We start from the raw sequence: 14358 nt of genomic DNA, 5'->3' as shown, positions 1-14358 counted from the left end.
TTGGTGGGATCAGCACTCTTTGATCCACTCTCTTCTTTCCTGACTGTTGGCTCCCCTGACCTTTTGCAAACCCAGTGTGACATCCACCTTTTTTCAGCTAAGATGATTTGACAAATAAGTGATGACCATTCACATTTTTAATTTAGGATTCTGATGAAAAATTAACCTCGGCCAATGCCAGACTTTATATTTAAAGGAAGCCACCCGCTACCCAACTTTCTCATCCTCATCCTTGCCTCCCTCTACCATCTCTTTTGCTCACTCCCAGTCTTTCCTCTGCTCCCTGACTCTCTTGATCGTTTTCATCCATTCTCCCTCTCACCTCCTGCCCCATGACAAATTGTTATTATGCCTATCACATAAATACTGGGTCTGGCACCGGCTGCCCAGCTCAACAGGCTAAGAGGAACAGAGTGAGAGAGGAGCTGCAAAGAGGTTTCCTCGGTTGTAACAGGCCAAGCGACACAAAAGATGCTCCACAGACCCTGTTTCCACCCCTCGTTTGGGACTTCTTCCATTATATTCCTCTGTCATCCCCTACTCAGCATAATAACTCCTGAAAGGTAGATAACTATTAATAGAGTTCGCACAGCACTGCAGTCATATGGATTGCCCCGCAGCGCTGTGACTAAGTAGAACTGATGTCTCCTGTGACAAGCGCTCGTGTCGCTGTCATCCAGGACGTGCAGACACTCTGCATACATTACTGACTGCTGGCTTCCCCCCTCTCCGTCCCCCCTTTTGGATGGCACCACAGCTGTCCCAAAGTGAATCCCAAATGAGAGGATCTGTCAGGGTTTGTTTGCTGCAGGCCTTGATTTGATGCTATTACTCTGCAGATGGAGAGACTGGCTCAGTCTGTGGGAGCAGAGAGCTGCTGGTGGACAACATTTGCCTCAGGCCTGGCCTGGTGGTACTGATGCACAGTTAGAACAAACAGAGAGCTGAAACTGATAAGGGTAAAAAACAGTTTTCGCTCCTCACTGTCTCCCCTAAAAACAACATCCTTCTCTGATTCCTCAACACACACTCTCTTGTTTTTGTTGCCGACGCCAAATGACAAAACTTCTCATATCCTCCCTTCAGCCAGATGTTCCTCATTCATTTTTCTCATGCACAGCTGCATATGTAAATAATCCATGATTTCTCCTGTTGGATGGGTGGGTCGGGGCATATTGTGTGTCTGCTTAAGTAAGCATTCTCCTCTCTTGTGCCAGGGGTGTAGCCCCGTTTTCAACTTTAAAGCACTGCTGTTAGTTTTTCATTGGATCTGTGGGCGACAGGAAGTCTGTCTGAAAATGATGAGGTCAACCCCGAAGTCACAGCAGTGGCAGCACCTCAGCTCAGGTTATCTAACACAAACAGAAGGATGACATCTTAGCTGAAAGTGCTTAGCTACCTGTTCCAGGTCAAGCCAGATTTTCTGCGATTGTTATTCTAGCAGAGGCTAGCTGTATCACCCAGGTTGTTTCAGGCCCCCAAAAGCATCTCTTTCTTCTCCGTGGCAACCATCAACTCCACCAACCCAGAGAAAGACTGACAGCCGACCCGCCACGGAGGTGTGCAGGCAAGTCGACCAGAACAATAACAAAACTGGAGTCAGAGGCAGAAAAGGGAAGAGGAGAGACCCTAATAATGGCCAGGCCGTGGCTTGACATGCTATGAAAAGTGACAGTGGACGAGTCATCCATTATTTATAGCAGTGCAGAGCTGGGTTATTTATTTTTTCAGCAGCGTGAGCAGCAAGGGATCGTGGCACAAAACAAGCAGCCAGTCGTGGCCCATTCATGTGATTGTCAGCAGACAGGGAGGCAAGCTCAGTGGTGAAGGGAGCTGTGACTGTATTTGTGGCCTGGTCTGGACACTGCACCTTGGACAGGATTCACTTTGACTCTCTCTCTCTCTCTCTCTCTCTCTCTCTCCCCTCTCTCTCTCTCTCTCCCCCTCCAACATCTGAGACATAAGGGCCACTATGCATCAAGACTACATGGATGCTCTGTAAACATGCCTTCAAGACCATGTAATCAAGCTCTGAATGCTAGATTAGCAACTGTACAGTGTTGAAATTCAGTATTTTTTTTTTTTATCACATTATGGTGAAGTTAAACATGTTATGAGTGTGTGTTGACAGTATCAGCTAAGTATTTTACAGACTCTCATATCAGAGGGTGCTACATTATGCTAGTACAGCATGTAGGTGGAATATTCTCCATGATAATCATGAACTGTTGATAGAGCCAACAATCAATTGACACATTCATCAGTAAGTGGCAGAAATGCTGATCTTAGTGTGAGACTGCAGTGGCTAATCTATGTATATGGATTGGCAGAAGTGTTCGATAGTTCTGTCCAGGCGACTGGATGACTGTCATTGTCTCTGATATTTATTGGAGCTGAGAGGAGCAGTGAGTGTCTGGACATGGCTTACTGCTGCAGAGATGCCACGGACGCCATCAGGGCATTTCTGGCACACAAAAATGTGCATGACATCAGGAACAGATGTTGCACATGGTGAGGCCCATCAAGGGACAACAACTCTGCATCACTGCATTAATATTTCAGACAGCTTACTGCTGTACTTATCAAGGAAGACACAGCTAGTCTATGATGGCCATGGACCATATGCAGGTATCAGTGTGATCTCAAATTTTAGAGATGTTGTGATCAGTAAAACACAATGTGAGAAGCTTACAGTATCTCTGAGATCCCCTGGTTGCAACAGTATAGGTCTACTGGGACGACCAAGGCCAAGAATATATATCATCAGACTACATATTTTTTTCTGTATATATCAGGAAACTGGGTTGACCATAATCACATTCCTGTAATCCATACCCTTTCCTAAGCACAGCTTAAACCAGAATCCTCAACCTATCCTTGACCCCTGAGGAAAAGAATCCCACAACCAGATCCCAAGAGAGACTTTCATTACAGACAAAAACAAAATCCATGGGTGGCCAGACTCATATTCTGATATTAGGGCAGAGGACATGGACTTGATATCTGGCTAGAAATAGTCCTATAGACTGCAGGCAGAGCCCCCGGACTATGTTGAGCTTTAATGGCCCTCCTTCTGCTCGTCAATCACACATAAAGAAAATGCTTAATCGCAAATTTCAAACCAGTGCAGTGGGCTGACGTCATGTTATTGGAATGGGAGAGAGGAGGCAGGTCTTGAATTGCTTGCATGCTGGACAGATGGATACCACCGCAGCAAGCTGTGCCTAGCAAAGGTATATGTCCTTATGAGTTATGAGCTTGTAGCGGCATTTAGAGTTATGGTTGACACAAATCGACACTACATTCCATATCACAATTACAGTAAAAGCTGTTGTAATGTTGCTCATATGGTTAGCAGCAGAAACCCTAGACCCTTGGAGGAACCCCAACACTACACAACATTGAAGCTAAGACATATAAGGGCAGGATGCGCATATTCATCAATGTCACAGGCTGCATTTCCAATCCCCAAACCTAGTTTATTATCATAGATTAACACTGCTACATTCAAATAGGAAAAGGATTAGTCTATTTTATCACAAAGAAAAATGGTCATTTTATATGCAAAAAATATTCTTGTGAAAAATATGTGGCAATTTTTTCCTTAATATCAGTACATTTTGAAACAAAATAAAACTCACATTCCTCAACTAGTTCTACAGAGTTTACTTTAGAAGGAGAAAAAAATGTCTTCTTTTCCTTTGGCAGATAATGAGGTCGATTTTATTCAGTTTAATATTCATTCAAACTAAACACATGGTTGGTGTCAGTATGAATACATTTTCTTCTACTTGAATGTTAGATCTGCTTTTCAACCAGACAAAAGAGAAAGCAGTGATTGTAATTTTAAGGCCCAGCATGCCGTTCACCGCTACTGACATCTCTTTTTTAATTGACCCCAGGTCAAATAGGGACTGGGATAATATTTTGTTAAATTATTCTCATTTCCCCGTGAATCACATTTCCATATATATTCACTTCATGCTTTATTTATTACCTCCTTACAATTACCATGCAAACGACGTCTTAACTGTCACCCCTTTCTCCCTCTGAACAGTTTAGTAAATATCAAACTGTATTTATTATTAATAAACCCACAGCTGAAACCCCCCTTTTTTCTGTATAAATTATTCACACACTCAAAAGCTTGGGGAGTATGGGCGCCCTCCATTTGATGCCACAGAGGCCAGCATAATTAAGACTATTGGCTAGGACTGATTCTAGTGCAAGTATCACCTATTTTGCTCTCATCTTTCTATCCATCTGTCTGAACCATAGGGGATCATACATTTCAATCACAGAATGACACCTGGTGACAGACTTTACACAAAGGATGTTGATTTTATTATCACAGCACAACTGGTGTAAGCACCCCACTGTTTTAGTGCTCTTCCAACCCCCCTTTACTCACTCATTGATAGTTTCACACATGCACACACACACACACACAAACACACACACACACACACACACAAAGCAATCTCCTCAATCACTCACACATGCTCTCAATCGCACCTTAACTGATACATGTATGAACACACGCTATAGAATTTAACACTGCACAGCAAACAAGAATACTCATGCACACCCACCCACCCACATGTGCACGTGTGTACACACACACACGCACACACACACACGTTTATGAGCACATGCTCATTTATCCATGCGCTCACTCACACTAACCTAGGTTGGCTTCCCAGCTGTGCAAGCTGTTTCTTCCATCAACATGTGTTTACTGGCAGGGGACCCTTATGTTTGCATTACAGGGAGGCAATAAACAGGGAGGCCAGCCCCAGGGTGTGTAAACTACTGTTTGGGGGAACTCTCAAGAGGACTCAGCCCTAATCATTGAGTGGCCTTTAATTAAATGCTCTATGCAATGTCAAAAAAAATATATTTTCTGTTGTATTCCTAAGTGTCAAAATCTACACTCTTTGATGAATTTTTCACACTCTTACAGAGCGCTAACCACCTGGAGAAGCAAATGCTCTGTGTGTGTATGTGTGTGGTGTGTGTGCAAGTGTGTATGTGTGTGTGTGTGTGTGTGTGTGTGTGTGTGTGTGTGTGTGTGTGTGTGTGTGTGTGTGTGTGTGCGTGTGCGCGCACGTGTGTGTGTGTGTGTGTGTGTGTGTGCGCGCGCAGGCACGTGTGTGTTGTGTGTGCTTGCATTAACATTAAATTAAGTGTTTTCTTGGGCCAATATGCAAGTCAAACACTTATTAACCAGTTGACTGAGGGCTTTTTTATTTTATTTTGGTCAGTCAATAGATAGTTGAATAGCTGAATAACTGATGAGGAACATCAAAGGACCAGCTTAAACAAAGGTAGATGGTGATTGACTGCACATCTCCCTACAAAACCCTTACAGCTTTTGTTAAAGTAAATTATCATAATGATTAAATTTTGTTAATTTTAACATCCATTGTATGACAATGACTAAGCGATGGAATCGTTTTAGATCAGACTGAGTCAGGTTTTTTCACCTAAGAGGAATCGTGATGTTTTGACTAATTATAATAATTTGACTAATAATAGTCATTTTCTACGTGCTTCTTTGATAGTCTATAGTGAATTTACTGACATCTCCATTTAGATGGTATGTTTTCCTGGCTGATTTTCGCACAGTATAAAAATTCCAATAGGAAACTGTAGTTTTCCTGTGGCAGTTGTAGGCTATAACATCTATTTAAATTGATAATAGAATCACAATGTACATTTTCATAAGAGAAAAATCCTGTTCGAATGTGTCAATAAAATATAAACCATAACGGTCTAGATCATCACTTGGATACATAATTCAGAACACCTTTTACACGCAGAAAAAATATTAGGCAGGGCAGGCGTTTAACTCTGAATAAGTGTTTTAAATACCCTCCCCGCTACGCTTGTTCAGCCAATAGCGGGCCCCTGGGGGCGGGGGCCGGTGGGCCCCCTGTCAAGCATCTGAGGCGTTTCTGACTGGTAGTGGGGCTCCTCGGATTCGGCTCCTGCCAGATTTGGTGTACCCCGAACAGATGACTGTCAGTGCGCATTTCACATTGGCAAGCAGGAGCCAGAAGTGAACCAGAGGAGACCGAGAGGAGAGAGTGAGTGTGCTACAGAGGAAACAGATTGAGAGACTCCAGTGGAGGGGGCGAGAGGCAACTTCACCGGGGCTTATCACTGTTCACCGCCGGGGAAGAGTGGGGAGATCGCTTTCCAGCGCAGCATGCACAAGCAGGTTAAAGAGTGGACCGTGGACGAACGTATTGATTCACTGATTCAACCCTCCTGGTTCTCTTGTGGACTGTGAGAGAGCACAGTGAGAAATAAAATTGTGCCAGCGTGCGTAGGAAAGGACATTGTGGAAAGGAAGCTGATGCACTGGAGAAAGTTACCAACTATGGAGATTCATTGTTAACCGAGTTCACAAAGTGTCTGGGCCATTCTGAAACACCGCTTTGGAAACTGGATCATTTTGTAGACGCATCCCAGTGCGCTTGTACTGCCCGTCCGGTGGTATCCCTGTGCCGCGGTGGACCATAACCAGCTCCATCACAGTCGCATTGACGAGGCGATTGAATTCTTCCCCGCGAAACAATCAGCGGTCGAAGCAAATAAAATGTCTGCATTTTACCTCCTCGTTTGCCTTATGGTAACAGGTAAGACAGGCTTTTTGTTCGTTATCATTTAGCATGCAGCTGTTTTACTGATGGAGAGGATGGACTGCGCTCCGTATGGGCGCGCTGCGTCAAGCCATCCAGTGCGCTGGTACAGACAGGCAACTGATATGCTGCAGTGCTACAGCTCAGTGCTGTGATTTTCAACAAATGTTCAAATAAATTTGAGCGAATGCTTAAAGTAGTAGGTTTCACTGTGTGTAAGCTGAACTGGGGCACGGGTTAAATGGCACTACGTTCATGCTGTGGTTTTCCCCCTTTTGGTTGTTGTATTTTTATTCTTGTTGAGCTTTGGGTTATGTGAAAGAGACGTTCATTCTTACCTATTTCAGTGAATGGACAGATACAAGGCGCATGACTAGAAAGTTTAACTTGTAAGGCTTATGAACCCGGGGGCATGCAAGGTGTTTATGTGCGTATGCGTGTGTGTGTTCCTGCTCATTTATTTTGGATGCTCTCGTGTTTTAATCTGAGGATGAAACTGCTGGGTGTTTGAGCTGCTGAGGATAATACAACTAATGTGCAACTGCTGCTGCGAGGGGAGACAGCCGCCGTGCCAAGCTCCACATCTTTCTCTTCCCGAAGTTAGTCTTTAACCGAGGGGATTTGTCTAATTGAACGTTGTGGAAAATGCAGTTTAGACTATTGAGGTGTCATGGCAAGGTGGATGAACTGAGCTTTTGTTCATGAATGGAAACTCAGCAGAGCCGTAGGTGCTCGGTTACGACTGGATAAAGGGGGAAATGCATACGCAGATATAGGGGTGCAGGGTCTGTCATAGGGGGCGCACACCCGCGTGTGCGTGCGTGCTACACACACACACACACACACACACAGAGAGAGAGAGAGAGAGAGAGAGAGAGAGAGAGAGAGAGAGAGAGAGAGAAAGAGAGAGAGAGAGAGAGAGAGAGTGTGTTTGTGTTTCCTGGGGCGCAAGCTGGAACGAAGTGTAAACCCACCTAAACTCTGTTTGCCCCCAATTTATTTGCGGATTGGAGGGGTTTGAACACCCCTTTTGAACCCGTCAGGAATTAGTCGTCAAAGATTTCATTTCAGAGGGAAAAATAACAAATTAACGCTTTTCTAAAAATATAGTAAATATAATTACGCTAATTGATGACTGGAGATGATCTACGTTTTTATTTATGCCACTAGATCACATCAATATAGTTAACTCGTAATTTAAAGTAATCTGATAATGAGATTCAGTTTCGCAGAAATGAGACAGATACAAGATATTGTGTAACAACAGGACAACATTTATATTGTTCAATAAAAACATAATTATTGTGAACGTGAATGACTGATATCATATGCTCTCTATTAAATAGCTTAAGCTTCGAGCAATTAACACCGAGCCACTATTGACTTTTAACATTTTTTTTCAGTCTTTGATAAACAAATGCATGCTATTGGCAGCTGAAAAGCATAATTCAATTTATACATTATATCAGAGTATGCAACAGCACTACACTGACACACATTTTCTCAGGCACGGACAAAAGGGGAGTAATGAAATGCATTTTGAAACAAAATCCCCTTTATTCCTTTGCCTTGAGAGTACACAGGCAATTCACTGTAGGCAGTGCCTATACAGAGTAAATCACATTCAGTTTCACCAGTGTAGTGGATGCTTTCAAGATCATAAATGGTGAAGCTTGCATAATAGTAATTTGTTGTGAGTATATCTTCACCTTTGCTTCCAGTGCCACATGGTTTTGTCATTATTCAAGGCCAGGGGGAGAGATGCTGTATGTGACACCACAAGACCACTGATCCCTGATAGACGGGCAACAGCTGGATGAGGAAGGGCGGCAATAGCTCCCGGACCCCGACTCCTCCCCCACTCACACCCACAGACACACATGCATTCACACGACCCACTCACTCCCACACCCCACCCTCTCTCTCTCTCTCTCTCTCTCTCTCTCTCTCTCTCTCTCTCTCTCTCTCTCTCTCTCTCTCCCTCTCACATACATGCACACACACAAATAATGAAAATACTAGATGCTGCTCTAATTAGAACCTAAGAGACCCTGGTTTTCATTTATGGTCGCAATCTTACACAGAGTCGCCAGTGCCCAACATTGGTGCGCACATAAACATCAGTGCATTTGCAGCATAAGAATTTGGCCAAAACATATGCTTTTACTTTGAAATTCGTAAATAGCATACATCTATATGTATGTTGCCTTCTACAGCTCCGATAATTTACTTTCTCAGAAAGTCCCCTGGGCTCCCACAGGAATTGGATTCCACACTGCATCAGTATTCTGAGTAATCTTCAGTGAGCTCTTTTTTGGAACCTTTTGCTTTGGGTTGCTTGCGTCTCCTAGGGCCAAGTTCAAAGGCTGTGAGCTGAGATTACAAGTTTCTCTCCCTTCTTTAAGTCATGTCGCCACTCATGTCTCACTACAGTGTGACGCCATGGAAATTTTCCACCTTCCTCCTTCTCACAACTCTTTTTTTTTTTTTTTTTTTTTGCCTGATTAGAGAATGTGTGAATACGGGGCACAGAGACATGTGAGCCGATCTGCTTAATGGGCCTGAGGTGGCTGACAGACTTTCACCATGGGTTGAGTGTGTGTCCTCACATGATTTGTGAAGTGCGCACATGCACGATCAGAGAGGTGACATCTAACAGAGGAAGAGTCAGGTCTAGACCAAACCCTCTCCTCCCCACCACATCGTCCCCTCCCCTTCCCCATTAGCAGAGATTTGTCTTCCCCTTGTGCACCACGGATATGTTTCTGGACGCAGAGGAAGCATGGCCCAAGAGGTTTGTTTTAGGGAACTGTGCATATTTCATGAACTGCCGCTCTTTGAATTCTTGTGGAGGACGTCAGGCTTGGTGGAGAGACACTGAGTTGTAGAGAAGGTGGGGGGGGCGGCGGAGTTAGGGGGAGGGGGAGGGGGAGGAGGAGGCCTGTTGCAAGACTCGGACTCTGATGTGTTACAAAGGTCTTGATGATTAAGTTGACAAGCAGCGGGAAAACACTGGGGAATACCATAGAGCATCATTAACCTTTTCTCCCTCTTATTACTCTCTCTCTCTGCCTCTGTCATGCACATGCACACACACGCATGCGCGCGCGCACACACACATACACACACACACACAGACAAACTCAAACAAATGCTACCTATCTCTAAGTTTTATTTTTTCCTCCTCTTTCTCTTTCCCTCTATGAATTTCTTTCATTCGGTGATAAAAGAGATTGAGAAGAGAGAAGGTAAGTGGGAGAGAGAAAGTTTGGAGGAAAAAGCCCCAGCCAGCCGATGAGGAGTGTTAGACACGGGGTGCACAATAGTGCAGACACAGCAGAATCTGAACACAGCTGAGTCTTGAACAGAAGTGTCTTGCATTATTTAGGAGACATACTCATGGCAAAGATATAGATGAATTTTGGCCTACTTTGATTCCCTGTCTATGAGAGCTCTGTGTAATGGATGTGCTGCAAGGGAGTCGTGTTGAATATATCTCTGGATTTTCTCGGCTCCCTTGTGGCCGCAAATCAAACTTAAAGGTCAGTTTTTAAAGCTATGCGCAGCAATCTCTGGAATTCACTGAACTTGTTTGGCTAGAAAGGGAGGTCTTACATATGTTTGGTTAAATTTTCAACATTTTCATTTTAACAAATCATCTGGTCATGAAGGCAGCTTGACATAAGCAGACAGGCAGGAGTTGATCGGGATTTTTAACAAAGGCCTACTGTTTCTCCCCAAGACGTGTCATGCACACATGTCATTGTCGTCCTTGCCTCCTTCATAAACAGACATCCAACGCCCACGCCCCACCCTTTACTCCTTCTACCTCCCCCCCCCAACCCCACCTCCCCCTTCCATACACACAATGTGTGGAAGAAGAAACTGGAGGGAGAAAGGAAACAATGGGGCTTCATAATGTTGCCTCTCTGTAATCAGCTTTGCAAAGCGGGTAAACACAGATAAAGAACTTGGCATTGTGTCCTGAGGCTTTGTTATCAGCTGTTAGCAACTTAACTGGATGTGTGCAATGGCACGGCTCAGCGCAGGATGGCCAAGTACGCCCAGGTAGCAAAGCTCTTGGCTGCTTCCAGTACTATCTTTACTTGCCCACCCCTTCCTTTTTCTCCCTGCCCACCTTATCCTCTTTTTGTCTCCCCTTTCTCCTTGTGTCTCTCTCTGCACATCCTCACCTTGTCTTCCTCTGGGGCAGTCGGAGGATCCGGGAAGGAAATGACAAGGACTAGGACAATGGAGGGGCCGTGTCAGCTTCCTGCCATTGCCTGGAGTCCTCATCCCCAGCTACAGGACTTCAGGCTGTATCATCAGCATACAGACTTTTGGGGACAGCACAAACATGTTTACTCTTTTATTCTAATTTCTCTACAAACACACTGAATGGAAAGAATAGAGAGAGCAAAACTGGGAATAATTCTGTGCAAATCATTAAAACAGCACCCCAAGGGAAAGAGTCACGTTTATACAGTAGCAGCTATTTTAAGAAAGACTTGGATTGCATTTTTCTCTCCCCAAAATGCAAGTGTCACATCCTTCTAGAGAGATGTATCACCATTTCAAAAGACCCTAAGCCAAGAAACCAACATAGAAAAGAAAAATCGCCGACATACTAGACCACACATTCATTTTTATTTTCCAATCAATTCCTGCCCTGCAAGACAAGAATTTCATATCTCCTGCCTAGACACAGAAACCAACAGCAAATTGAAATTTATCTTCTGCGTTGCAGCAATATCTGTTCCTGTGTTATCTTCACCAGCCGTGTTCCTTAACCTTGTATTAAAGATAGCTCTGTTGGAGGAGGATTCTGGCAGCCAAGAAGGGAATCATGGGAAAAAAAAAAAAAAAAAGTTCAATTATGAATACTATCAGATAATAGTTATTCAACTGTACATGTTTATTTATTTTACTCCTCTTTTAACTTTCCCAACATGAAATTTCATTGTGAATGGAAGACGTGAAATGTTAAGCGGTCACGTTTGGGGTCTTCTGGGATGTGCACATCATCTAGACATGACTCATGGGGAGCAAAACAAAGCCCTTAACTATTTGTTGCGCTCACATACACACACATTCACACACATGCAGGCACACCCAGCCACCCACACACGCACACACTCACACAAACACAGAGGTCAAGGGCACACACTGGGGCAGAGGATGATAAGCTGAGATGAGTGTTTGGCATCTTCAGGGCTATGTGCCCTTTCTGGAGCGATTAGTCAAAGTCCAACTGTCTAATTAATGATGTTCCAGCTTTTAGGACATGTCAGCTCCTTAACCAACTGGGAGTAAAACGCACTCAAGGAAACAAGGAATTGCCTGCCTGCTGCCCACTTTATTAGCGGTGGGATCAGTGCATGCTGTTGAGGGAGGAAATACTCCTATACCCCCCTGAGGTCCAGGTCCCCTCCTCATTCTTTCTTTTCATCTTTCTCTCTTCTGTCAGTTCCAACTGCCTGGAACGCCAGGGCTAATATTGTGTTAGTGACTCAACCATTAACCAAAATAGTGGGTTGGCTGCGGGGAAGCCGTGGCTCAGTGTCTTCCTCCTCCTCACAGTGAAAGACTGCTCTGTGTTGTTGTAGGAGGGTGGGTGAAGGGTTGCAGAAAGTATAGCAACATATTTTATTTCAATTCCTCCTGCAGGGAATTTTGTGCTGGGCTTAGAAACTCGCCATGGGTGGCTGCAAGAAAAGGCAGCCAATTTACTATCAACTGAGGGGTGTCAGTCAAAGCTCATCGATCCGGCTTTTAACTGTGGCTCCCTCAATGGCAAAACATGTTAATGTTATTGAGCTGTGTGGAGACGTGCGGAACAGTGAGGCGCGGGGGTGGTAAAGGTGGGCGGTGGTTGAGCCGTTAGGAGGGTAAGGTGTGGCTCTCTCTCCCGCCGTCTGGCTAAAGAAACCCGATGCAGAGACTGCAATGGGCACAACAAGAGGAGAAAGGGAAGGGAGAGAGGCAAAGTTAAAGAAAGAAAGAAAGAAAAAAAGGAAAGGGAGAAGGGTCAGGGGGATTTACTGCCAGGAGCATAGTATTACACGTAATGGATATGCTTGTATCGGTGTAAACCAAACCTGCTGTTTTTCTTTCAGCATGGCAGAGGTGAGAAAATAATAAGGTGTAACTGACTGAAAGTTTGAGGAGGACTAATGGAGGGGGGGATATTTCAGAACCTCAGGCTAAACACTAGATCTCAGGTGTACATTTGGACACACAGCAAGCGGTTGTGTGTGTTGGGGGTGCACTCAAAGGTGAGGTTAGGAAGATGTAGGAGGAGGCGTTCCGTGGAAGTATCTGTTCCCAAAGCTTCTATAGTTCCCGGTATCTATAGCACCTCAGGCCTTTTCTGATCCTGCAACATTCCTCTGAAGCTGCAGCGAGGAGGGCAAGAGCACATGGCTAAGTGCTTCCCAAGCTGGCTGGGGTGAACCTAACACCCCTCATGGAGGAAGCAGTCCAGCCATTGTTCCAGCACATTGCACCCGTCTGACGGAGGCATCCTACTGCTATGCAGATCCCAGGGGGCTGGAAAGAGAACGAGGCGGAGGAGGAGTGGGACTGATTGTTCCCTGCTCAGACTATCCACAGATGGGGCTACAACGCAGGATGCTGGCTGTTTGCTTTAGAAAGTCCCAGGCGTTTGCTTTGCAGTCGTGGTGTATAGAAAGCTCTGGGGAATAGAAGAGAAGAGAGTGCCAGTGGAGACAACAGCAGGGGTAGAGAAAGAGAGAGGGAGGGAGAAAAAGGAGGGAGAGAGAGAGTAAGGGATTAAGGAAAAGAGGGAGAGAGAGTGAGAGAGAGGGAGACAGAGAGAGAGATGGAAAGAGGACCTTGCCTAATATGATGTCAGTGTGAATATAGTGTCAGTGCCAAGAAAGGAAGACAGATGATACAGCCATACAATGATAGGATAGTTGGGCTAGAGACTCCTAAAGTCCTCCCCAGTTTCCAAACAGAGACATATAGAGCAGGAGATAATGGAGAAGGGAGGGAGAGTAAAGAGAGCAAGCACGGAAGGGAAAAAAGGAAAGGATGAGATGCAGGGTGCCCAGGCTGCATCCATCATGTGGTTTGGTGCAGAAGCCATTTGTACCTATTGTTCTCCATAATTTGTTTTCTCAGTGCCTGCAAAGGGAGGGGGATGGGGGAGAGACAAAGCTAAGGCAGCCATTTATTTTTTGCGCTAATTACATAAGTGAGACAGCATAATTAGACGTATAGCTAAATAGACAATAGACATAGAGCAAGATGCACAGAGGGAGATAGACAGAGAGCCGTAACTGAATTCAAATAGATGAGAGACATGGCCTTCTCCTTTTCGTATTCAAGACTGCGAGGGAACATGTTAAAAAGAGAAAAGAGGATGGAGAGATCGAGGGATAAAGGAAAAGGGAAGGGAAGAGTAAAGGAGATGGTGCGATGGAAAGGATAAAAGATAAGAGAGAGGGAAAGAAAAGCCCTCTTCACTTCACTTTGAGGTGCGGCCCAGTGCTGTCGGAATAGTCACCTCATTTAATACACCTGCTCAGCAGGAGGGGTAAGAGAGATATAGGGAGATGTCGGAGAGAAAAGAGAAAAGGGTGAATGGAAGGAGATAGAAAGGGGAGACAGATCTCATCTGTGCTCCTCCAGATCAAAGGCAGAGAGTGGCTCCAGAAGGCTGTTTGTTGTGGCTTGTTTGGGATGG

At 44.8% G+C, this 14358-nt stretch overlaps 1 protein-coding gene across 1 annotated transcript in view; it reads left to right on the top strand.

Annotated features, from left to right (window-relative positions):
* Positions 1-6019: 6019 nt before the first annotated feature.
* kirrel3l (kirre like nephrin family adhesion molecule 3, like) overlaps positions 6020-14358 on the top strand; it is a 35513-nt gene continuing 27174 nt past the window's right edge. Inside the window, exon 1 of the mRNA XM_030073250.1 lies at positions 6020-6644. Coding sequence (XP_029929110.1) covers positions 6605-6644 — 40 coding nt within the window. The 5' untranslated portion in view covers positions 6020-6604. The remainder of the gene's footprint in view (positions 6645-14358) is intronic.

The sequence above is a fragment of the Myripristis murdjan genome, chromosome 16, assembly GCF_902150065.1.
Source record: "Myripristis murdjan chromosome 16, fMyrMur1.1, whole genome shotgun sequence".
Classification (NCBI taxonomy): Eukaryota; Metazoa; Chordata; class Actinopteri; order Holocentriformes; family Holocentridae; genus Myripristis; species Myripristis murdjan.
The sequence above is the reverse complement of the archived record's forward strand: the minus strand, read 5'-3'. Positions and strand labels throughout refer to the sequence as shown.